This window comes from Carcharhinus amblyrhynchos, chromosome 5 (genome assembly GCF_965287045.1).
Source record: "Carcharhinus amblyrhynchos chromosome 5, sCarAmb.v2.hapA, whole genome shotgun sequence".
Taxonomy (NCBI): domain Eukaryota; kingdom Metazoa; phylum Chordata; class Chondrichthyes; order Carcharhiniformes; family Carcharhinidae; genus Carcharhinus; species Carcharhinus amblyrhynchos.
In genome coordinates this window covers 84,279,303-84,304,463 of record NC_137328.1, presented here as the reverse complement: position 1 = coordinate 84,304,463, position 25,161 = coordinate 84,279,303, and the positions used below count along the sequence as shown (strand labels likewise).

Genomic DNA, 25,161 nt, shown 5'->3' with positions numbered 1-25,161 from the left:
CTGGACCTTCTATTCTCTTGAGTCTCATAGAATGAGATATTATCTCATTGAAATCTACAAAATACTGGAAGGAGTAAACAGGGTTGATGCAGGTAAAATGTGTCCCTTGGTTATGGATTCACGAACCAAGGGGCCCAATTTCAAATGCCACTTAGGACCGATTTATGATGAGAATGTTGTGAATCTTTGGAATTCTTTACCTCAGAGGGCTGTGGAAGCTCAGTCATTGAATATGTTTATGGTAGAGATAGATTAGCGTGCGTGTCTGTAAAAGAGATAGAAGTGCCTGATCAGCCATCGTGTTGAAAGGTAGAGTGGGCTTGATGCACTGAATGGCCTACTCTTGTTTTTATGTTCCTAAAATAATTAGCATTCTACAAACACACCTTTGCCAATTTGATCATGTTTACATGAAGATTAACGTCCCTCTCAATTTATTACATTTCCTTTGTTGCAAGTTCTAATAATTTATTGTAGCACTGCAGCTACTCATTGGGGGCCTAGAAGTACACCCACCCGTGCTTTCTGACCCTTGCTATTCTCCACTCATAATTCTGCTTCCTGATCTTCTGAACCAAGTTCCTTTCTCAATAATGTCCTTTACAATCAGGGCTACTCATTTTCCTTTTCTGGCTATCTATCCATCTCTTTGAAATGTTAACATAGATCTCACTGGGATTGGAAACCCTTTTTCTGGCCCTGATCAATCAAAAACTGCATACTTGTATTCCTCCAACTTTTCTGAGCAATCTTCCAGTAGAGGATCCTTCACAATCAACTCAATGCAGCAAATCTTGTAAGGAGCAACGCAGAGAATCTGCACATCTAAACCATGCCTCCTATTTATATTAGTTGCTATACTCGGGGAAGTGTATTTGGGTATGGAGGAGGGATTATCAGGGTGGGTGCTGGCTGGATGAGGAGGAGGAGGAGTTGGGTCTTTAGTTGTTGTTGGGCACTGGAGTTCATAGAACCCCTACAGTGCACGAGGAAGCCATTCAGCCCATCTCGTTTGCACCGACCGCAATCGCACCCTGGTCCTATTCCCGTAATCCCACATATTCACTCTGCTAATCCCCTGACAGTAGAGATCAATTTAGCACGGCCAATCAACCTAATCCGTACATCTTCTGGAGTTTGTGTCTGGTTTGGGGGCTAGTCAGTTCATCAATTGGAGGGTTTAAGTGAGTGCGGTAAAAAGGGAAGGTGGTTAGAGTAAATCGTGCAGTTACCCGAGAGCTGGTCATGGTTTTTTTTCTGTCTAACAATTCCTAGGTAACATTTTCAAGCAAGTTGGAAGGGTCCCAGGATTTAATTTGATTTATTATTATCACATGGATTAGTATACAGTAAAAAATATTGTCTCTTTTATACAATATACAGACAAAGCATACCATACATAGAGAAGGAGAGAGTGCAGAATATAGTGTTACAGTCATAGCTGGGGTGCAGGGAAAGATCAACTTAATGCGAGGTAGGTCCATTCAAGAGCCAGGCAGCTGAAAGAAGCTGTCTTTGACTCGGTTGGTACATGATCTCAGACTTTGGTGTCTTTTTCCCAACAGAAAAAGTGGAAACGGGCATGTGCTGGCTGCGCGGAGTCCTTGATTATGCTGGCTGCTTTTCCAAGGCAGCAGGAAGTGCAGACATTGTCAATAGTTAGGAGGCTGATTTGAGTGATAGACTGGATTTCATTCGCGACCCTTTGTAATTTCTTGCAGTCTTGGACAGAGTAGGAGTGATACCACACTGTGATACAACCAGAAAGAATATTTTCTCTAATGTATCTTCAGAAGTTGATGAGAGTTGTAGCAGACATGTCAAATTTCTTTAGTCTCCTGAGAAAGCGGAGGAGTTGGTGGGTTTTCAGGAAATGAGCGTTCCCTAGAAGTTCAAACTTCCCAGGCAAATTCCATTGCTTCTTGCATTGGGACATCTGTTAGACTCTGTTGGATATGTCAAGGGAGTGGTGGTATTGTCACTAGACTAGTAATCCAGAGACCCAGGTCAAGATCTGGGGATCCAAATTCAAATCCCACTATGACCAATGATGAAATTGGATTTCAATCAAAATCTCAAATTAAAATTCTAATGATGGCCGTGAAGCCACTATTGATTATTTTTGCGTGTTGTAATCGTGGTACAACACCGTCCCTGCTATGTCTTTCTAACAATATTGTTTTAATTAGGCATTAAGTTAGCTAGCATGGGGGGGGAAACAATAACACTCACCAGTTACTGGTTCACTAATGTCCTTTTGGGAAGCATTGCTGCCATCCTTATCTGGTCTGGCTTGCATATGATTGCAGATCTACGGCAATGTTGACTTTCGAGTGCCCTCTGAAATGGAAGGCAGTTAGGGATGGGCAATAAATGCTGGTCCAGCCAGCAACACCCATCTTAAAAAAGGTCTTTGACTATCCAAGGATTGGAAGATCTGGGTCATTGTGTATCCTGTAATATTCATTTCCTAATTTTGATTACATTATACCCATACTTCTGTTTAGATTATCTAAACCATTTATTGTCATTTGTGCCACTATTTGTGTTTTTTTTTTGCAGGTGTTTCGCTTATTCACATGGTCTTTAATTTTATTTTCTTATTGCTGTTCTCTGCTTGGAGCTTGTTTGAGGATTTTATCACTGTTAACTTCTTGTCCCTTTTCCATACTGCTTGTCCTTTCACAAATCACTACTCTGTTCATATTCTTGACTTTTCTTTTTGGATCTCTAAGTTTTTCTTGACCTATACCAGTACTCTCCACCCTCATCTGCATTACTTTAAAGTCTTAGAGATGGTTCTAGTTATACAGTTCACCCGTCGCCTCAACAAGCCCAAAGCAGCCGCCATCTCCCTGGCCCTACACTCAACCCTGAAGCATATGGATAAAGAAGACACATGTCGGATTCCTATTTATTGACTACAGCTCAGTCTTCAACACAATTATTCCAACAAAACTCATCTCCAAACTCTTTGGCCTAGGGCTTGGCTCCTGTCTCTGCGATTAGATCCTAGACTTCCTAACCCATAGACTGCAATCAGAAAGGATAGGCAGCAACGTCCTCATGATTATGCTCAACACCGGTGCCTGGCAAGGTGGTGTCCTCAGCCTCTTACTACACTCCTTGTACACAAGGAACAGTACAGTACAGGAATAGGCCCTTCAGCCCACCAAGTCTGTGCCAATATGGATTCCTCTAATATTTTCTTGCCTCTACATGGTCCATATCCTTCTATTCCCTGCTTATTCATGTGCCTATCCGAGTGCCTTTTAATGTTATTGAATCTACTTCCACCTCCTCCTCCGGCAGCATGTTCCAGGCATTCACCACCCTCTGTGGAAAAACTTGCCCCTTGCATCACTCTCGACCTATGCCCTTGAGTAATTAACTCTTTGACCCTGGGGAAAAAACTGACTATCCACTTTATCCAAGCTTGTCATAATCGTGTGAAAAGAACAAAGAAAAATTATAGCACAGGAACAGGCCTTTCGGCCCTCTCAGCCTGCACCGATCATGCTGCCTGACTGAACGAAAACCACCTACCCATCTGGGGACCATATCCTTCTATTCCCATCGTATTCATTATTTGTCCAGATGCCTTTTAAATGTCACTATTGTATCTGTTCCATAACCACTATGGCAGTGAGTTCCAGGCACTCGCCATCCTCTGTGTGGGGGGAAAAAAACGTGCCTCACACATTTCCTTTAAACTTTGCCCCATGCACCTTAAACCTATGCCCCTTGGTAATTGACTCTTCCACCCTGAGAAAAAGCTCCTGATTACCCACTCTGTCCATGTCCCTCATAATCTTGTAAACGTCTATCAAATTGCCCCTCAACCTCTATCATTTCAGTGAGAACAAAAAGTTTCTCTAACCTCTCCTCATAGTTAATGCCCTCCATACCAGGCAACATCCTGGTAAATCTTTTCTGTGCTCTCTTCAAAACCTCCACATCTTTCAAGTAGTGTGGCGACCATAATTGAACACTATTTCAAGTGCGGCCTAACTAATGTTCTATAAAGTTACAACATGACTTGCCAACTTTTAAATTCAGTGCCCCGGCTGATGAAGGCAAGCATGCCGTATGCCTTCTTGACTACCTTCTCCACCTGCGTTGCCACTTTCAGTGATCTGTGTATCTGTAACCCAGATTCCTTTGCCTATCAATACTCTGGAGGGTTCTGCCATTTACTGTGTATTTCCTATCTGTACTGAACCTTCCAAAATGCATTACCTCTATCAGGTCACTGCTCATCCTTTGACATTCCAATGAAAACAATCCAAGTTTGTTCAACCTTTCTTCGTAGTCCATATCCTCACAACCAGACAACATCCTGGTAAATCTCTTCTGCACCTTTCCAATGCATCAACATAATTCCAGTAGCATAGCCGTCAGAATTGTAGACAATACTCCAAATGCAGCCTAACTAAAGTCTTATATAGTACAACATGATTTTCCAATTCCTATACTCGATGCCCTGACTGATGAAGGCCAGCATGTGGTATGCCTTCTTGACCACCTTGTCCACCTGAGCTGCCACCTTTAGGCAACTGTGGATCCGTACATCTAGATCTGTAATATTCTGAATGGCTCTACCACTTACACCTATGACTGTTTGGCCAAATTCCCCTCCAACTCTCTTTTTAAATTTGCTGATGACACCACTGTAGTGGGTCAGATCTCAAACAATGATAAGAGAGAGAGAATCTGGTGAATTGGTGCGACGACAACCGTCTCTGCCTTAATGTCAGTAAAATGAAGGAGATGGTCATCGACTTCAGGAAGCGTGTGGAGGACATACCTCTGCCTACATCAATGGGAATGAAGTGGCAGTGAGCGAGAGCTTCAAGTTTCTAGTGTCCAGATTATCAAAAATCTGTCCTGGACCCTCCACATCAATGCCAAAAGTTAAAGCCCACCATCACCTCTGCTTTCTCAGGAGCTAAGGAAATTTGGCATGTCTGCTGTGGCTCTCCCCAACTTTTACAGATGCACCATAGAAAGCATTTTTTGTGGTTGTATCACAGCTTGGTATGGCTCCTGCTCTGTCCAAGACTGCAAAAAAAAAGCAAAGGGTCATGAATGAAGCCCAGCCATCGTGCGAACCAAACTCCAATCCATTTACTCTGTCTACACTTGCTGCTGCCTCAGGAAAAAAGCCAGCATAAGCAAGGACCCCACGCACCCCGGACATTCTCTTTTCCACCTTCTTCTGTTGGGCATAGCTACAAAAGTCAGAGGTCACGTACCAATTGACTCAAGAACAGCCTCTTCCCTGCTGCCATCAGACTTTTGAATGGTCCTACCTCATATTCAGTTGCTCTTTCTCTGAATCTTAGCTATGATTGTAATGCTGCATTCTGCACTCTCCTTTCTTTCTCTATGAATAACATGCTTTCTGTATAGTATGCAAAAATCAATGCTTTTTACTATGTACTAATATGTGACCAATCAATATGTGGGTTATGAGGAAAGATTGAGCAAATTGGGGCCATTTTCCCTTGAAAGATGGCGACTGAGGGGGGATCTAATAGAGGTATACAAGATTATGAAGGGTATAGATAGAGTAAACAGAGGTAAGCTATTTCCTATGTTAGAGACACACAGTATGAGGGGCCATGGGCTTAAGGTGAGGGAGGAGAGGTATTGCACAGACATTAGAGGGAGGTTTTTCACACAGGGTAGTGGGGGTATGGAATGCTCTGCCAAGTAAGGTGGTGGAGGCAGGCACACTAGACTTGTTTAAGAGTAACTTAGCCAGGCACATGAGTGGGTTGGAGATGGGAGGATATAGGAGATTGTTTTAAATAAAGTTCATAAACAGTGGGATGACCCTGGTAATGGAAAAGGCTATGGGATGATAATAATGTTTTTTCTCTTTTAATTCACAGGTTTTAAGTCAGTCCGCCTTGTTGTCCAACGAGGGGCATACACGTGATGGGTCATACTTGGGGCTGCTCTTGAATGTTCGAGATTGGCCTAATGCTTCATGTCGTTAGTGTGTGCTTAAGCTGGACCAGATGCTGGGCAACACGACAGCTCAGTGACTATCACTGTTTGCTGTGCAGACACATGGATTTGGGCCAGTGTCTGTGGGAGTTTGCGCATTCTCCCCGTGCTTGCGTGGGTTTTCTCCGGGTGCTACAGTTTCCTCCCACACCCCAAAGATGTGCTATTAGGCTGATTGGAAGTAATAAATTGTCCCTAAATTAGTTTCCCTCAATGTGGATTGCCATAAAAACAATAGATAGGGGTCATGGGTGGAGGGGGGGGACTGGTAATATTAAAATGGCGGCACGGGCTCGTTGGGCCGAAGGGCCTGTTTCCCGGGCTGTTTTTGTTCTTTTTTGTTCTTTGTTCAATCAAATCAAAAATTCACCAGGCCACTGACTCCGCCCAGTTTAAGTGAAACCATCCCAATGGAAAATCTCCCTCTTCCTTGGTACTAGTGCCCCATGAAAAACCAATCTTTGAGTCACGTGTTTAATTCCCTTTGCTGCTTGATCCAGTGTCAATCAACCTGCATTTCAGATAACTGCCTAGGGATGATTACCTTTTGAGGTTCTTCACTTTAATTTCAAGCATAACTCCATAAACTCAACATAATTCTTAGTTTTATGTATGTGGTTGTATAAACCAAAACAACAAATTCCTCCCACTTCCTCTCAAAGTTTGTCTCCAAACAACGTTGGGGTGCCCTTAACCCTGGCACAGGACAGGCAGTACAACCTTTTTAGTTCCTGCTTGCAGTTGCAGAGAATAGTATCTGTCCACTGACTCTTTTTTATTCCCCATCATTACTGTATTCTTTTTGCTCTCCTTACTTGAATTATGTTCTGCACCATGATGCTATCATAAGTTTGCTCACCTGCAATCTTTGTTTGTATCTGCACAGTTAGCAAGTACCTGTGGGTCAAAGTCAAGGTCTGTCACTACTTGCTTGATTCCCAGACCACTTTGACTTGCAATCACGTTTCTCTGTACCTGACCATTGAGCAACTGTAAAGATCTATTTAACCTAAGCAGTATGACTACATCCTGAAACAGTGTCCCGGTAACTTGTCCCCCTCCCTGATGTCCCACAATGTTTGCAACTTGTGATGCCAATTCAGCAACTCCGAGTTGAAGTTGCTCAAGCTGCAGGTGCTTATTACATATGTTGTCTGTGACTGCAGTGCGTTCCAGAAATTTTCACGTTGTAATCGTGGTACAACATCATCCCTGCTATGTCTTTCTAACCATATTATTTTAATTAGTCATTAAGTTAGCTAGCATAGGAGGAAAACAAAAACACTCACCAGTTACTGGCAGTAAAACATAAAGAATAAAAAGCAGAATCCCTTGCACTGAATTCCCACTTGCACCGAATTCCCACTTGCACCAAATTCCTGACTTAGCATTTGCCTCCTGAAATGCAGTGCTCTCTATTCGTTATGTGCTTCCCATTCTACCCCAAGACTTAGGGCTATCCAACCTTTTTGTGTGAGGAGCCATGTTTGCATTTTTTTCCCTCATTCAAGGGACTGAAGAGTGTGCTTGATAGATGAGTGAGTGAGAATCCTAAGATTGTGAGTAAGTCAGACGCACGCACGCACACACACATTTAGTGTCTCCTATGTACTTGTCCACTCTCACCTGCCCAGTCTTGGTACTTGGTACTGTTGGAGATTAAAATGCAGCAGGGACGTTTGAGGGGGCTGTGATGTTCCAAGATTCTTCCCTGTTCTGACTAATGTTTCCGTTGTACTGAGCCCAGCTATTACTGTAATTGCTGCTCTGGCATCAAAACTTCTTTTGTCCTTTAGGGGGACCTATCTCCCTTCTCCTGTCCCACTACACCACAGGTAGGTAGTCTCTTTCCCTCCATGTTTTCCACTCACCCAGCAGTAGTTTCTCCTATACAGCATCTCTTAACACTATTAAATAGGGATAGAAGAATTCCTTGGTCAACATTTGTTCTCACTTACTGTTAGGATATTGGACCAGAACCCCAAGTTACATTAGGATACTAGACTGGACATCAATACTTTCTCATTTTTAGCATAAGTGTGAGGATAAGATGTTTTGCTCCAAGAGTAATTCCATTGACAAATTAAGAATATTTTATAGTGAACCAACTTTTATTTAATAGCACAATTTAAATATAACTCCAACAAATGAAACAATGTGTAAAAATGAAAAGGAAACAACTTTAATTTCTAACTTCTTGTTTATTTGAAACTGAAACAACATCCTTCTGGGACTTAAATGCTACTTTAAATACAGTTAGCAACCATAAATATACTTGCTATGAGTGTAGAGAGTCTTGAAGCTCTGAGAGTGCGTTTCAGAGCAACTTGCAGAAACCTTTGTCTTCAAACAATTCCCAGCTAAAACTACTTTGTGATAGCTTTTTTTTGCTTTCTGCTACAGATCCAGCTCTGCACATAAACCACGTGACCTTGTCAACCATTCCACTCAAATCCCAGAGGAAACTTTAGTAAACAAAAGTCCATTAATTCTACTTGAAATAACCACTTGTATATCCTGCTTTCCCAGCATCTGAGTTGCATTCCTTTCTTGAATACTGGCTACCTGTAGAACAAAGCTGAATTTTTAAACATTTCCCTTAAACATAAAAAATATATATATCCATGTCAATTGCACTACAATCATCAAAGTTACTACTATCAAAAATAGATTAACTGATCAATCATGCTGCTCCAAATGGAATTTTGCTATATGTTTGTTTGTTGTACAAATGTGTAAGCTTCAAAAATAACTCATTGGCTTTAGACTATCCTGAGGATGTCAAAGATGTTGCTGTATTCCAAATTAATTTTTTAAGAATACCTTCTACATTTACACCAGTTTGTCTGCAAAACCTCATTCCAGTAATTATATTGGGTTAATTTTTCATTCTGAAATTCAGCATAAATTTGTAAAAGATGTTGTCCACCAACTATTCACAATATGAATACATCTTGTCTTAATGGTGATGCTGTATTGTCTCAGCATATACAATCAACCTTGAAGCACTAAACAAAAAATAAGGACAACACGTTAATTTTTAATTTGAAGATTAAGCATATATTCTTGTAGTATTTCAACCTGAAACTTGTTAAAAATCTGGTTGAATTGCACTCTTCTCCTAATTCATTTGCAAGCAACACCTGGCCTTGATCCCATTTGTGCAAAACCACAAGCAATAGATGAGCTAAAGTTAAATTTTATTTATTAGTCACAAGTAGACTTGCATCACCATTGCAGTGAAGTTACTGTGAAAATCCCCAAGTTGCCACATTCTGGTGCCTGTATATCTGTTCTATAATATGACTCAGTTTGTATCTTGCAAGTTAAGAATATCACATGCCTTTGTCATTACATAAATATTAGCTTCACTATCTCCACTGAAAATTGCAAACTTAAGTGAAATGATTTTAAATGATTCACATTTTCCCATTAAAACCACATTTGACATTCATAAAAGAATGAATGTAATCATATGCATTGCTGATTATAGTTTTCTTGCTAGATGGCTGGACTGGTACAGAATCCTATAATACAGTTGACAGGATTCAAGCGATCTGAAAAGGAGGCCCTTGTCAAATTGCTTACTCAGCTCAACTGCACTTATTTTCTTGCACAGGTAAGTCCAATGTGATAATGCAAAATGGTACTGGAAACTATTGGCTTTTTAGCTGGTTTTATTTTAGTTTTGAATGTTTTATGTATTTAGATATCTAGTTCTTCAGAACCAGAATACGGTGTTTTGTTGTTCCTTTTGTTCTTAGTTTCATTTATTTAATAAGCGTTATAATCATTATTATCATCGTTACTTTTATTTATGAAGTTAGTTTTTGCAGCACAAAAATCTTCAATCTGATGCAGTAAGCTCTCACTTCAAGCTGTAGTTGTGTCCCTGAAAAGCATAACTTTAAGTGAAACTGATTTAAGATGATTAGATTTTTCCACTGGACTTTCCTACTAAAACCAGTGTAATAGCTGTAGTTGGATTGTAGGATGGTGGTGGACAACTGTGGCTCAGGGGCCATATGCAGCCCATTTGACACTTTGCCCACATGCATAGTTGCCACATTCCACTGCACCCCATCCACATAGCTTCTTTCATACCACGATGACTGAAGTGATATGCACATAAAGCAAGAGCAATTGAAGCGATGTGTAGCACACACCATTGACTAAGAGCTGTGTACTCCCTTTGCATCCAATTGAGTGTAATTCTTTACCACTTGTAGTTTTAATGACAGTTGTTGTAATAGGAGTGATGTAAGCATTTGCTATAACTTATTAAATATTCAACACATATTAAATGTATTCGATACATGCCTGATTTCAATCTTGTGGACCATTCACTAGCCTTGGTTGATCGTTTGCTGGCTGTTCCATCATGTGACTCTTCCGACATGTGGTGATGGTCTTGGGTTGAACCACGTCCTACTTTATTGTTTTAAGACATTGAAGCAATGGGGCTTATGAAAATTCTTGTTTCAGAATGACTCATTAAGCTCAGGAATGTCTTATTGTCTCAACATCTGTCATTCATGTATTTAAATTGTTTCTGTTAGTGGTTCTTGAAAACATGGGGTGGGTCACCTGAACTTTGGCATTTTGCAACACATTGTTTACTCTTAAAGGAAAAATTGACTCAGTTTGTGTCTTGCAAGTTAAGAATGTCACATGCCTTTGTCATTACATAAATATTAGCTTCACTATCTCAACTGAAAATTGCAAACTTAAGTGAAATGATTTTAAATGATTCACATTTTCCTATTAAAACCACTGTAAAAACTGTAGTTAGGTTTTGTTGGACCTCACTCACCAAAAAAATTAAAATATTATACCCTTTAGTTTGAAATACTTTATATTGCTAAATTCTTACATTGGTGAATGAAATGGCTTTTAAAATAAATTTTAAAATAGGAAAGAAATTTGGTAACAATCTACATACAGGTCCAGCACCTCTTTAGCAATCCTGCTTTTATTTACTACCTGTTTGCCATGCATCCTGATCTGTCCTCTCTTCGACTTGCCACCACTCCCAAACCCACCCACCCTCCTTGCGGAGGCACTAAAGTGGAGTCATGGAACTTATGATCCCTTTAGAGCAAGCAGCTTCTGTGACTCTTGCAAGTGAGCTCCAAATATAGCCCTTCCTCTGAATTCAGTTTATAAGATCAAGAGAGAGAGATGCAGTTGCTATTGAAGCAGCTTCACTTATCTCATTGCAAATCATCAGAGCTCTCGTTCACAGTGAGGATTCAGGAGAGCAGCAAGCAGTAGCATTTTAGAGAAATCACTGATTATGTTTTGTGCCTTCTGTCATACTGTGGTTATCATTATCCTGAACTACTGCCTGGCCCCTTTTCTCTTTAACATTCTACATTTTCCCTTGCATGAACATTTCCCCTTCGGTCCTTGCTATGTGATTCACCAAGGCACTGGTTCAGGTGAAGGCCATCCAGTGGTACAGCTCACTGTTCCCCAGTAGTGGTGCCAGTGATCCATAAATCAAAATCCATTTCTTCCTCACCAATGTTTGATCATCTTCTACCCTATGCCAGTTTGCTTGAGGCTCAGATAGTAATTCAGAGATTATTACCTTTGTGTTTCTGCTTTTTAGTTTGGCTTCAAGATGCTAAAACTCCCTTAGCAGAACCTCTTTTGGCTATGTCATTAGTACCCTTGTGGACCATAGCAGCTGGATACCTCCCCTTCCACAATATCTCCAGTTCTGAGGAGATGTTCCCACCCCTGGCACTAGTTGGCAAACACAGCCTTCTGGACTCACTCACGACTGCAGCTATCTGTATCCCCCTAACTGTATTGTCTCCCGTCTATAGCCACGTTTCTTTTCATTGTTTTCCCCTCTTTCCTGGCTTCAGAGTTGCCTGGCTTCCTGCAGCCTGGTGCCATGGTCAGTCTGCTCATCCTCCTTGCAGTTCCTGCTGTTCTCAGCACAAGTTGCTGGAACTGCTAATGTAATGGACAATTTAAAGGGCCTAAGCTCCTTTGAGCTGTCATCAACCCTAAACCGATGTTACTCAAGTTGCTGAAACTTCCTGCATGTATGGTTCCTGTGTATTACACTGACATCCATCAGCTCCCAAACGCTGCAGTTGCAGCACATCACCTGTTCTGTTATCTTTGTTTTTCAAGTGATTTACATAGAACAAAAGGCAAATTAGATTTAGCATATTGTTATTGCATACGAGTCAATTTGTTAAGTACAGCAGTGAGTGGAATTGAATTAGCACAAATATATAGATGAATTAGAAAGAAAAAATATTTAGCAATGTTAGAAATTATAATTGTGTCTCCCTTTCATGTTGCTGAGAGCGTTGAGCTCCTGGAGAATCAAGCTACATTGGGGCTAAAAAAACAAATGGTTTCCATTGTTCTACTAAGGAAATGTGATCGCAAAATTTATTATCTTTTTAAACTCATCCTAACATTATGAAGGGCAGCATGTTTTAATAGGAAAAACTACCCCAAATAGTGGGGTCTTTAAAACATTCATTTAACAAGAAGATTGTTTCGTTTCCTCTAAAACTAGGAATACAAGCAGCAGTGCACTCATATGATAGCAAGTAAACCAAGTCGAAGTGAGAAATTTTTAGCAGCTTGTGCTGCAGGTGAGTAAACACGTTTCATATTTATCTTGCTTGAATCAAAATAAGCTTGTTTATATTGGATGGAAAAAAACAATTTCTTATTGCAAATAATGTAGCCAGCCATATGCACTGTAAATAAACATGCACATTTATTTTATCCCCTGGGATAGGAAATTAGTTATTGCAGCATGAGCTCATGCTTCTACAGCTGATTTTACTGCCCCAAGGGATCTGGTAAGAAGATTACTGCTGTTGTGCCTTCTGCTCATCTTCTCATTTACTTTACGTGGATGCCACTTGTACCTGGCATATCTACTTCACTCAATCTACTTTGTGTGTTGTAAGTTTAAAACAAACCTTGGTCTAGGAATAGATCAGGAAGTCCTGTCCTCAGCACTAATTCCATGTTTGAAGCAATACAATGGTTATTTGTTGCAACCAGTACTCATACTTATCATAGAATTCCTTATAATGCAGAAGGAGGCCCATTCAGCCCATCAAGTCTGCACTGGCTCTCTGGCAGAGCACCTCAACTATGCCCTTTTCCCCATAAATCCACATACTTAATGTGCTAATTTCCCTAACCAATATCTCTTGGGACTCTAAGCGACAGTTTAGCATGGCCAATCAACCTAACCTACGCATCTTTGGACTGTGGGAGGAAACCAAAGCACCCAGAGGAAACTCGTGCAGATATTGGGAGAGTGAACAAACTTCGCACACAAATGAGAAGGGTAAAGGTGCAGGGTTTATCTGAACAGTGTGGAGGGGAAGCTCTATCATAATAAATTGCAGTATTAAGAAAGAAGCAGGACTACCCTGAGGAAAAGGTGCTCAAGTATCTCAGAATTTTAGCAAGAGAGAATGTTTTTGAAGTGAGAAAGATTGAAGGGGACAGTGCTTTGAACTGTACCTTGAGTAATTAATCTATATAATACTGAACCTTATTACATTCTCCTTTTAATGAACTTTTCAATATAGTAATAGATATGAACAGCTGTTGCAAATCTAATTTCACAATCCAAATTTTGTCACCTTTGTTTTCCCCTTCCATTTTAGGAAATTGGGTCTTAACTAAAGATTACATCATCAACAGTGCTAAAAATGGCAGTTGGCTGACCGAAATCCAGTATGAGTGGGGATATAAAATTCCAAATAATTCACAGTATCCTATACCAATGGAATCGGTACCAAAAATATGGCGTGAGGAGCTGGCCCGTTCTGGGATACCAGGAGTATTTCACAACTGGAAAGTAGTGCTTTTGATTGATGATGAAGAAAGGAGAGCTACTTTCAAGAGGTATTATTCAGAAGGGGCATTAATAATTTTTCTGTATCCTGTAATATTTGTTTAATCTGGGATAAATTATATTTGTATTCCAGGATTTGCTGATTATGAATTGAGACATGCTGTTCTGCTGACCTGAGCCAGCAACACCCACGCCCTATGAAATAATACATTTTTAAAGTAACCTGCAGAGGCATGTGATGCATGGAAGTGAGAACCTTTTTGTGATGAAGACAGTATAGGATGTAAGGTTCAGTTCTGGATCAGATGCAGTGCCAAAGTTGCAAATGCTCTGTCCTGAAACAATGGTCAGGAATGGAATCAGAAAGACTTTAAGATGACAGCTTCATTCTTCCTTAGTGTTACTAAACACAATTGGGACTCACCGAAGACTAAGTGTTGGGCGGACTTGAAATTGGGAGTGTTTCAGATCTGACTTTTTTAGACCTGTTCTCAGGCGCCCCCATATGCACTCTGCTTGAAAAACCAGCAGTGATTCTGAATTGTGCTGCAGAAGCCCATGGGTGTGGCTTAACACACCCAAAACACTGCAGCTCCAATCAGAGCCTTCATCTACACACACGCAGTAAAAAAAATAGAAAAACTCTCCCCTATCACATCGCTCCCAGGCCAGATAATGTCTTCCCCTGGCCCCCACAGACATTGCCTCATCCCCACAATGTAACTGTGAACCCCTTTTTACACCCCCCCCCCCCCCCAGCCACCCACACACGCGCGCGCACAATCGTACACAGAATAGCAGAGGGCCATCTGATCCGCCTTGCCTCCTCCCAACCAGAGAGCCATTTGACCCACTTCTCCCACCTCCTACAACCACCATCACCAATCTGAGTCAGAGAGCTGCCAAAAGCTCTGAACTTATCCCCTCAGAAGCTGGAAAACCTGAATCAGACCTTTGCGGACCATGTTTGTTTCACACCAAATCTGGATGGGTGAATGCAGTGGTAAAGGGGGAAGGGCCGGTAAGTTTGGGCATACAGCCAATTAAGTCAATTTAAATGCATGCATTTATTTTGGGCACAGTCCCGATGGTGGCCATTTTCGGCCATTGGTAAAGGGGCACAGGTGGTGTTACTCATTTCACGCCTGACTTTACCAAGTTTTCACGACCTAAAACATATGCAACTTGATGGTGAAATCAGGCCCTAGCTGTTGGGCATAGACTTTCTTCATCTATTTTTGTCTAATTCATTCACTGGATTTAGGAGAACACTGCCAAAGACAACCTCTTACCCATTCTTTATTGCCTTTGAACGTGGTGAGCCATCTTTTTAATTCTGCTGTTCATTATGAAAATACGCCCATGATGCCGTTAAATAGTTCCAGGATTTTCATTTAATGACAATGAAGGAATGGTGTTATATTTCTAAAGTATGTGATTTCCAAGTGCCAAAATGACATATGACCAAGTGTAAGTCCCATGTTTCTGCCACTGTCTTTCAAAGTGGCAGAAGTTGTGAATTTGGGAAGTCATGACACACAGTATGCTACAGTGCTTTGTGTAACTGGTACACAGAACAGCCATATTGCATTCTGGTCAACAGTGGGCTGCCATTTAGGTAAACCTTTGTTCTGGATTGTGTTGAGCTTCAGTTCGTTCAACTAGGCAAGTGGGAAGTATTCCGTTCCAGTTCAGATTTGTGCCTTGTAGCTGATGGAAAAGGTTTGAGGAGTCAGGACATGAGTCGTGACCATCGCAAACATGATGATCTAACCACCTCTTGACTTTCAGGTGATATTTCCATCACTAAATCTCCCATCACCAATATTCTGGCGGGGCTGAGTGGTCACTATTGGCATTTAAGCACATGTCTGGATTGTTAGTGTAGGCTTTTGAATCCAGTAACATAACTAATGTCCTACTAAACCCTATGCTTGTCAAACTAAAGCAGTGGAGAGGTGATGGAACTGGCTCTGAATGGTGTACACAAGAAGGCTGGTCCTTTATATAAAAAAAACAATGCCATAGGTCAACACGTAGTTTAGGAAGAGATTAGGGTCATAGATCTCTTGAGGATAGGGTGGAGGAAGATACCAGAGCTAATAGTTTGGCTGTAGGAAATAAGGAATTGCTGGAAACACTGTGCCCATAATTTGATGGGTTCAAGTGGTTTTGGTAATTCCAGTGCCACTGAGCTGAGAGAGTATTTGGAGGAGAATGGTATTGAACATATGAAAGACTGTAGAGTGGTTGAGGAGGACGTGGAATGAAAATGCACCACATAGAATGTCATTTTGCGATACTAAACTGACTTGTTTCTCATCTATTAATGCAGGTGAAACCTGTTGAGAGATCCAAATGGAATGCGGGAAAGATGGGCGTAGACATTAGGGATATTGTGGGGTTGGAGGGTGCAATATTTTATTTGGATGGGGAGGGGCTGAACTTGAAGATGGATTCTTGGAGCGAGAGTGTGATGAACGCTGTTTTCAGAGGGAGCATGCAGAACCTCATGGAAGGGGACCACTTATAATGCCAATTAACACTGGCAAAGAAAGAAAGCTGAGTGACCAGCAATTCAATGGGAATGAAGTTGAAGCAAGTGACTCCCATGGACCAGATGAGCTCAGTGAAGATATGAGGGGAGATGGTCAAACTAGAGAAAGGTACAAGTTTAAAGCAATGACAGAGACTTGGGGAGAGGTTTAACCTGCCTGACAATGGCAAAGAAAGGAAACTGCAGAAGCTGACCAATGGATGGTTGAGATACAGGTGAATGCAAGAGAGAAAGGTTTAAGTGAATTCTTTTTCTTTATTATCCAAGGTAGTCCTGGAATCAGATGGTTTAGCTAGAGGAAACAAAGGCTTGATGTGGTTACAGTTTGATCTGGTGATGGATGATTAAATAAGTTGTATACCATGCAGTTAATTCTATGCCCTTAAAATTGGAACAAAAATGGAACTATGTTAAATGTTGACACAACACCAATTTTATTGGGTCCATGGTGATTAAAACAGGTAGGTAATTGCAGAAATATTGCAGTGAATGGAAAATCAAAGACCATGCAGTTGTAAATGACATGGTGCATTTTCTTCTGGAGGACACCAAAAGTAGTAGAATTGGAAGTAGAAAGAGCAGTTGAGCCCAAGAAAGTTGTTGGAAATGAACTTGTTTTGGTTGAGATCTGAGCAGTAAAATGACCACATAGATAAAATATTCATCCAAGGCTGTTTATGTAATCCATTTTATTGTCATTCGGGACCCAAGGGAGGAATTGGAACATTGGGATTGCTGGGTTTTGGTATAGTGGAGAGTAGCACCTACATGCATGAGCTCAGGAGTCGTGTGTTATTTGTGAATTTTCATCTTTATCTCCGAGAACTGAAATCTCATTGTCTGGTAATTATCTAGTTTTGAATATTAAAAGTTCATTACACCTCAAAGATTATCAGGAGTTTTTCCTTTAGCTATGTACATTACAACTAAATGAGTGATGTGAGTGAGCTGTACCAACAAAATAGCTGTTGCTTTTCTCACTTTTTTCAGGTAACAGCTGCTGGTGTTCACATATGCTTGTTCTGTTTTACTGGCAGGCAGGGGATGATAGTGTGGTGGTTGAGTTCATAATAGAAATCACAATTTTATGTATTTATATAGATTCTTCATTTACATGGAATTCGACTTTGCAAATCAAAACACTTTTGGAAAAAGAAAATTAGTTGAGAAGATGCCATTCTATCTGTCAACTCATGTCAATGCAGAGATTGCATTCTCAAGGAGTTTATATACATTTTTAAGCAGAAGTCCCAGTCATGAAACCATGTCAGATAGTAGCACTTCAATCACTTGATGCTTTATTTGTGCTTCGGGGTACAAGGAAGTGGGTAACTGGTAGGGAAACAGTGAAGCAATTCTCTGCATAGCATGTTCCTTAGGGCACTGGGAAGGGAGAGAAAAATGACTGCTAAAAGTCAGGTAAAAAGGCAGGTAAATTCATTTTTGTGAAAATATACATTTTTTTAAAATAGGCTTTGTTAAAACTGTTTCTGTTTCGTTAGAGTCTTGCGTGCTGGAAAAGCAACAGTATATCATCGACCAAGAAGTTGTCGTGAAATTACACATGTGTTAACAGAAAACAGGAATTACACAATGGAGAAGCTGAAAAATGTATACAAAGCACCTTACTTTCCTGTAGAGTACATTGGCCAATTCATATTGGAGGTAACCTACCAGTGTTTTTAAAAAGCTAGTTGTTGCAAGAGAGGTAGGTAATGTGTGTTAGCTGAGAGAAACTGGTCTTCAGAGACTCCTGTGTGACTAAGCTAATTGCATTGCAAAATCTCATAACATTCAAATTCTACGTAAAGCAAGTTTTTGTGGATGCTTTTCACAAGGACGTAACGATTTCTGATAAATACAGCTGTTAATCTTTATTCTTTGCACCAATTGGATGGGGTGGGGCAGTGCTATGATAGCAGACATGAATGTTCACTTGTTTACTGTGATTTTTAGTTTTGAAAGTTACCACTAACATTTGAATACAAATAACACAATTGTTTTCTTTGCAATTTATTTTCAGACCTTTTGATAAAATCTGATAATATAAAAGGGGAGGATGAGTTTCTTCCATCAATAGTTGAAACCATATTCCCTGCAAAGCAACTTGTTTGGAAGATTGTGTATTTGCAGCATACAGTATTTTACATCTCTAGACTGCTGTCTGAATATGGAAAATTTGAAGCATCCTTTCGCATAATTAAAGGCTTGACTGTTCCAAGATTTGTTTTTAATCATGTGTTTTTGCCGAAATTAGGATTGTTCTGAGTGCAATTATTTAAAATGGAGAAACAACAGGGAGAAAAGAATGCAACTTCGTAATTGGGAATTCCTCTGCAAGTCAATCACCATCCTGACTTGGAAATATATCGCCATTTCCTTCATTGTTGCCAGGCCAAAATCCTGGAACTCCGTCCCTGACAGCACTGCATGTGTACCTACAGCACAGGGACTGCAGTGGTTCAAGGAGGCAGCTCACCACCACCTGACACCAAGATTGGTGGAACGGCAAATTGCGCGGAGGGTGTGGAGAGTCTGCAGAAGGATCTAGATAGGCTGGGCGAATGGGCCAGGAACGGGCAAATGGAATTTAATGTTGACAAGTGCGAGGTGGTCCACTTTGGTAGGAAGAACTATTACTTATGTGGCGAAAAACTGCAGCAGGCAACAGTGCAGAGGGACCTCGGGGTCCTTCTGCATGAGTCGCAAAAACCCAGCCTGCAGGTGCAGCAGGTGGTCAGGAAGGCAAATGGGATGCTGGCCTTCATAGCGAGGGGGATTGAATATAAAAGTAGGGAGGTCTTGCTGCAGCTGTATGGGGCATTGGTGAGGCCGCAGCTGGAGTACTGTGTGCAGTTTTGGTCGCCGCACTTATGCAAGGATATTTTGGCCTTGGAGGGAGTGCAGAGGAGGTTTACTAGGCTGATACCGGAGTTGAGGGGGTTGAGCTATGAGGAGAGGCTGAATAAACTAGGCTTGTACTCGTTAGAGTTTAGAAGAATGAGGGGAGATCTCATTGAGATGTATAAGATGATGAATGGGATGGATAGGATAGAGGTGGAGAGGCTCTTCCCGCTCAGAAAGGACAGTAGGACTAAGGGGCACAGCCTCAAGATAAAGTGGGGGGGGGGGGCAGTTTAGAACGGAGTTGAGGAGGAACTTCTTCACTCAAAGGGTGGTGAATCTCTGGAATTCTCTGCCCGTTGAGGTGGTGGAGGCTGCCTCGTTAAATATTTTTAAGACGCGGGTTGATGGGTTTTTGATAAGCGAGGGGATTAAAGGTTATGGGGAGAGGGTGGGAATGTGGAACTGAGCCACGACAGATCAGCCATGATCTTATTGAATGGTGGGGCAGGCTCGAGGGGCTAGATGGCCTACTCCTGCTCCTATTTCTTATGTTCTTATTATGTTCTTCTCGAGCAACTCGGGTGGGCAATAAATGCCTAGCCAGTAATGCCCACATCCTGTAAATGAATTTTAAAAAGGAACTGAATTCTCTTTAATTGTTTAGTATTAGCATAAAAATTTAAACATTGTATTGATTTTTATCTATCCAGTTTGCTTGATTCTTTAAGCTCTGTCAAGGAGAGCTAGGAAGGAGCATGAAGTTCTTGGCAGGTCGGATCAAGGAAAACCCCAAGGTTTTTAATGCTTATGTGAGAAATAAAAGAATGACCAGGGTGAAATTAGGGCCGGTCAAGGATAGTAGTGGGAACTTGTGCGTGGAGTCAGAAGAGATAGGAGAGGTGATGAATGAATACTTTCCTTCAGTGCTCACCAAGGAGAGGGGCCATGTTTTTGAGGATGAGTGTGAGATATAGGCTGGAAGAGGTAGATGCTCTGAGGGAAGATCTATTAGTAACTTTGAAAAACCTGAGGGTTGATATGTCCCCTGGGCCAGATGGGATATATCCTAGGATTCTTTGGAAGGCAAGGGAGGAGATGGCAGAGCCTTTTCCTTTGACCTGTGGGGATCCACGAGTTTAGTGCCAGAGGACTGGAGGGCGGCAAATGTTCCTATGTTCAAGAAAGGAAATAGGAATGACTGTGGTAATTATAGGCAGTTAGTCTTACTTCAGCGGTCAGTAAGTTAATGGAAAAGGTCCTGAGGGAAAGATTTATGACCAATTGGAAAGATGCAGCTTAATCCAGGATAGTCAACACGGATTCGTGAAGGGTAAGTCTTATCTCACAAATTTGATTGAATTCTTTTAAGACGGTAACTAAGTGTGTAGATGAAGATAGAGCAGTTGATGTCGTATACATGGATTTCAGTAAGGCGTTTGATATGGTCGGCTCGAAAGTAAGGAAGTGTGGGATAGAGGGAAATTTGGCTGATTGTCTTCTATGAGATAGCCAGTTATTTATCCAAAGTGGTGGTGGATGGAAAATTTTCAGCGTGGAGACCAGTTACCAGCGGCGTAGCACGGATCAGTGCTGGGTCCTCTGCTGTTTGTGACTTTTATCAATGACTTGGAGGAGGGGCTTGAAGGGTGGGTCAGTAAATTTGCTGATGACACCAAGATTGGTGGAGTAGTAGATGAGGTGGAGGGCTCTTGTAGGCTGCAAAGAGACACTGATAGGATGCAGAGCTGGGCTGAAAAGTGGCAGATGGAGTTTTAACCCTGATAAGTACGAGGTGATTCATTTTGGTAGGACAAATTTGAATGTGGATTACAGGGTCAATGGCAGAGTTCTGAGGGACTACATTTGGAATATTGTGTTCAGTTCTGGTCACCTCACTATAAGAAGGATGTGGAAGCATTGGAGAGAGTGCAGCAGAAATTTGCCGAGACGCTGCCTGGTTTGGAGGGTAGGTCTTATGAGGAAAGGTTGAGGGAGCTAGGGCTTTTCTCTTTTAGAGCGGATGAGGATGAGAGGCGACTTAAGAGGTTTATAAGATGATGAGGGTGATAGAGTGGGCGTTCAGAGACTATTTCCTTGGTGGATGTGGTTGTTACTGGGAGGCATAACTATAAAGTTCATGGTGGGAGATATAGGAGGGATGTCCAAGGTAGGCTATTTACTCAGAGTGGTTGGGGTGTGGAATGGACTGCCTGCAGTGATAGTGGAGTTGGATACTTTAGGAACTTTCAAGTGGTTATTAGATAGCCACATGGAGCACACCAGAATGAAAGGGAGTGGGATAGCTTGATCTTGGTTTTGGACAAAGCTCAGCCCAACATTGAGGCCCTATCGTTCTGGTGTGTTGTACTGTTCTATGTTCTATTAAGATTCAACGTTTGTCAGTCAAATGAATCACCTGATCTGTGAATAATTTCTAAGCCAGAAGTATCAGCCTAAACTGATGGAAGACTTTCACCAAACATAATAAAAACTTTCCAAAGCAATGTTGGGGCACTGTAACAGTTTTTAACTGCATTTGCTTTCAAATGTTTATAGTCTAAAGCTTTCATGCCAAGTTTCAAGAGCAGAAGGAAACAAAATTAAGCATGCTGACTAATATTTGTTGCTATAAACAGATGATGGAAAACTTATTTTTTGAGCATAGCAAGATGCAATGCAATGTAATGTGGGAGATGTGATTATTGGTTTAGTGGTGAATTCTATACCCAAGTTATAGCATTAATTGATATAGGGTAGTTAACCCCTTCCATTTTGGCAGGGAGTGGGGTGGTGCTGGGTGATTAACAGTAGAAATATCATCTTATATTTCTTTATATGTTTAAATTCTGAGTTACCCAGTCAAGATGAATGCTGTGATATGTTTCTGCAATAAAATTGATGATCTGATAATAAATTGGAACAACAGAAGGTTAGCTCTACCTAATTGTGATAGTCGAAGGTATAACTTTTATGCATAAATGTGTGAGACAATGGATGATGCTAGCATTTGTTCAGTTCACAAATAAGCCCCTGTATTTAGACTTTCCAATTCTCCTACAGAATTATGTGGTTTTTCAAGCCTGACTTTTTTTCAATTCATCCTTGGGTTATGATCATGGCTGGCGCTTATTGAAAGCCCACACTTAATTGTCCAAACACTGGGAACAGGCTTCTGATATACCAGGCTCCCAGAATTGGAAATAAAACCATTGTAAAATATTCAGTTACAAAGCTGTTTTTACAATCTAATTTACATCATTGCATGTTGCTTTCAATTATGTGACAATACTATGCATTTACAAAATGTATTTGGGTCATATTTCTTGTGCAGGACCTGTTTTAGCAATTTTTTTATTATCAGTGTTTTGTCTGTATCTGGCAGTGCTGTTGTTACTGCAGCTGTATAATTAATCTTAATTGTTAAAATGTTTGTTTAATGCAGTATTATTATTTTAGTGCTTTCCCCTAGGGTTTTTTCAGAGTAGGACTTGATTAGGTTTTGACAGAGAAAGTCAGGTGACTAAGCAGGCTAGGATCATAGAGAGGAAAACAAACTCAGTGGCTTTTTGGGTGCTCGCTGTCTCTTGCAAGCCTAGAGACCATGATCTACCAGAAACTAGGTGTCTTTCTCAGAAATGTTGCTGTTTGAAGATACATCTTTCACTGGAAATTGCTGTAAGGAAGTCAGAAGGCAGGTGTCTTATTATATCTATCCAGAGGGGTTAAAAGGCTGATAATCTAGCATCCTTGTGAGTATATCTGTTTTTGGTGTCAACTGGTTCTGAAATAGGATTTCTGTCTATGGGGTTACTGCTTAAATTGGAACAATAAAGATGGATAATTGTTTTTTTTTTAAGTCTATTTTTGTCATGATTAACTTTTACCAAGTAAAATACTTAATCCAATTCTATGTCATATTCTAATTGTGTTCTTAGTTTGTTTTAATAAAACTTCTTAGCGGGTTGATCAAATCATACCTAGAGCAAGACACCTTATGCTTGCCATAATGCCAAAATCAAGAAAGGTTAGGGTCATAGAAATTAGAAGCAGGAGTAGGCCATTTGGCCCTTCGAACCTACCCAGCCATTCAGTTTGATCATACTGATCATCAAGATCAATATCCCTTGATCCCTTTAGCCCCAGGAGCTATATCTAATTTCTTCATGAAATCAGACAACATTTTGGCCTCAACTATTTTCTATGATAGTGAATTCCACACATTCACCATCTCTGGGTGAAAAAATCTCTTCTCACCTTAGTTCTAAAAGGTTTACCCCTTGTCCTCAAACTATGATCCCTAGTTCTGGACTTCGCCACCATTTGGTAAAATTCTTTCTGAATCTACCCTGTTAGAATTTTGTAAGTTTCTATGAGATCCCCTCTCGCGCTTCTAAACACCAGTGAATATAATCCTAACCAACTTAGTCTCTCCTCATGACAGAATTGCCTTTGCTGCATTCCCTCCATAGCAAAGACATCCATCCTCAGATAAGGATACCAAAACTGCACACAATACTCCAGGTGTGGAGATGGTTCTAAGGTAGCTTCATAACATATGTTGAGAGTTTCTGGTTTGGTCTCTAATAATTACAATGTGGCAACTGACCAAATTCAGCTTTTTACTACAGAAGATAGAACTTCTAACTAGGCCTTTGAAGGTTGGGGGTCTTTAACAAATCACCTGTACTGGAGGATAACAATATCATTCTGAAAGAGAACCTGGTCTGCAGCAATAAACATAGAAGAATCGCATGACAGAATATGATGATTAGTCGAACTTGGAAAATTACAAGTTAATGAAAAAGATTAACCTTGATTCCTTATAATATTACACTTTTTTGTACGTTCCTCTTCTGTCTAGGATTGTAAGCCTCGCGTTGCCCAACACTGTTAATTAATCTGAAAATATCTCAATGATTTAATCTGCAGCAACTGTTTATTCCTGTCTGGCACTAAAGCAAAATTGGTAAGAGGGCAAATTCCTGACTTACAAAAGAAACTAGAGAGAGCATCCAATCTAAGGAAGAAGCATACAGATTGGCCAAGAAAAATAATAGGTCAGAGGATTGGGAGCAGTTTAGAATTCAGCAAAGAAGGACCAAGGGATTGATTTTAAGAAGGGGGAATACAGTACGAAAGTAAGCTCGCAGGGAACATAAAGACTGACACTAAGGGCCTGATTTTACCGTTTTGATTCAAAGTGCTGAATCTGGGCGCAATTCAGATCCAACTTGGAAATCTGCTTTCAGGCGGTCCCATACGTGCTCAGCCTGAAAAAAAAATTGAGGGTCTGAATTGTGCTGTGGGTGGGGCTTATCATACCCAAAACAGTTGGATGTCTGAACTGCGCATGCGCAGTTGGAAAAAAAAGTGAAAAGGCAGATCGCTCCCGGGCTGCAGAAAGCCGGAACGATGGTCCCCACAGACATCACTGTACCTCTTAATTACCGCCCCCCCCCCACCGCTACCCAGACAGATCACACACCCACCACCACCAATCGCCCACAGAGTGGCAGCGGACCCCCCTGCCGCCCATCCCCCACTCCCAAGAGAATAGGGAACAAGAAAATGACCAAGCAACTGAATACATACTTTAGTTCTGCCTTAATTAAAAGGGGGCACAAATCAGATGCCAGAAATGTTGGAAACCGCAAAATTTAGTGAGAGGGAAGAATTGAGGAAGGTCAATATGAGTAGAAAAAGGGTGCTGGGAAAATTGATGGGATTGAAGGCAGAAAAATCCCCAGGGCCTGATAACCTACATCCCAGAGTACTTAAGGAAGTGGGTCCAGAAATATTGGATGCATTGGTGGTCATCTTCCAGTATTCTATTGACTCTGGAACAGTCCCTGCAGAATGGAGGGTAGCTAATGTCACCCAATATTCA

General features: G+C 41.0%; 1 protein-coding gene across 2 annotated transcripts in view; it reads left to right on the top strand.

Annotated features, from left to right (window-relative positions):
- slf1 (SMC5/6 complex localization factor 1) overlaps positions 1-25,161 on the top strand; it is a 66,802-nt gene that overhangs the window by 2,422 nt on the left and 39,219 nt on the right. Inside the window, exons 2-5 of one of the 2 annotated variants that reach the window (XM_080189119.1) lie at positions 9,521-9,634; positions 12,563-12,641; positions 13,680-13,920; positions 17,930-18,092. In XM_080189119.1, coding sequence (XP_080045245.1) covers positions 9,521-9,634; positions 12,563-12,641; positions 13,680-13,920; positions 17,930-18,092 — 597 coding nt within the window. Of the gene's footprint in view, positions 1-5,897; positions 9,635-12,562; positions 12,642-13,679; positions 13,921-17,929; positions 18,093-25,161 lie in introns of both variants that reach the window. The other variant, XM_080189118.1, reaches the window with a different exon arrangement.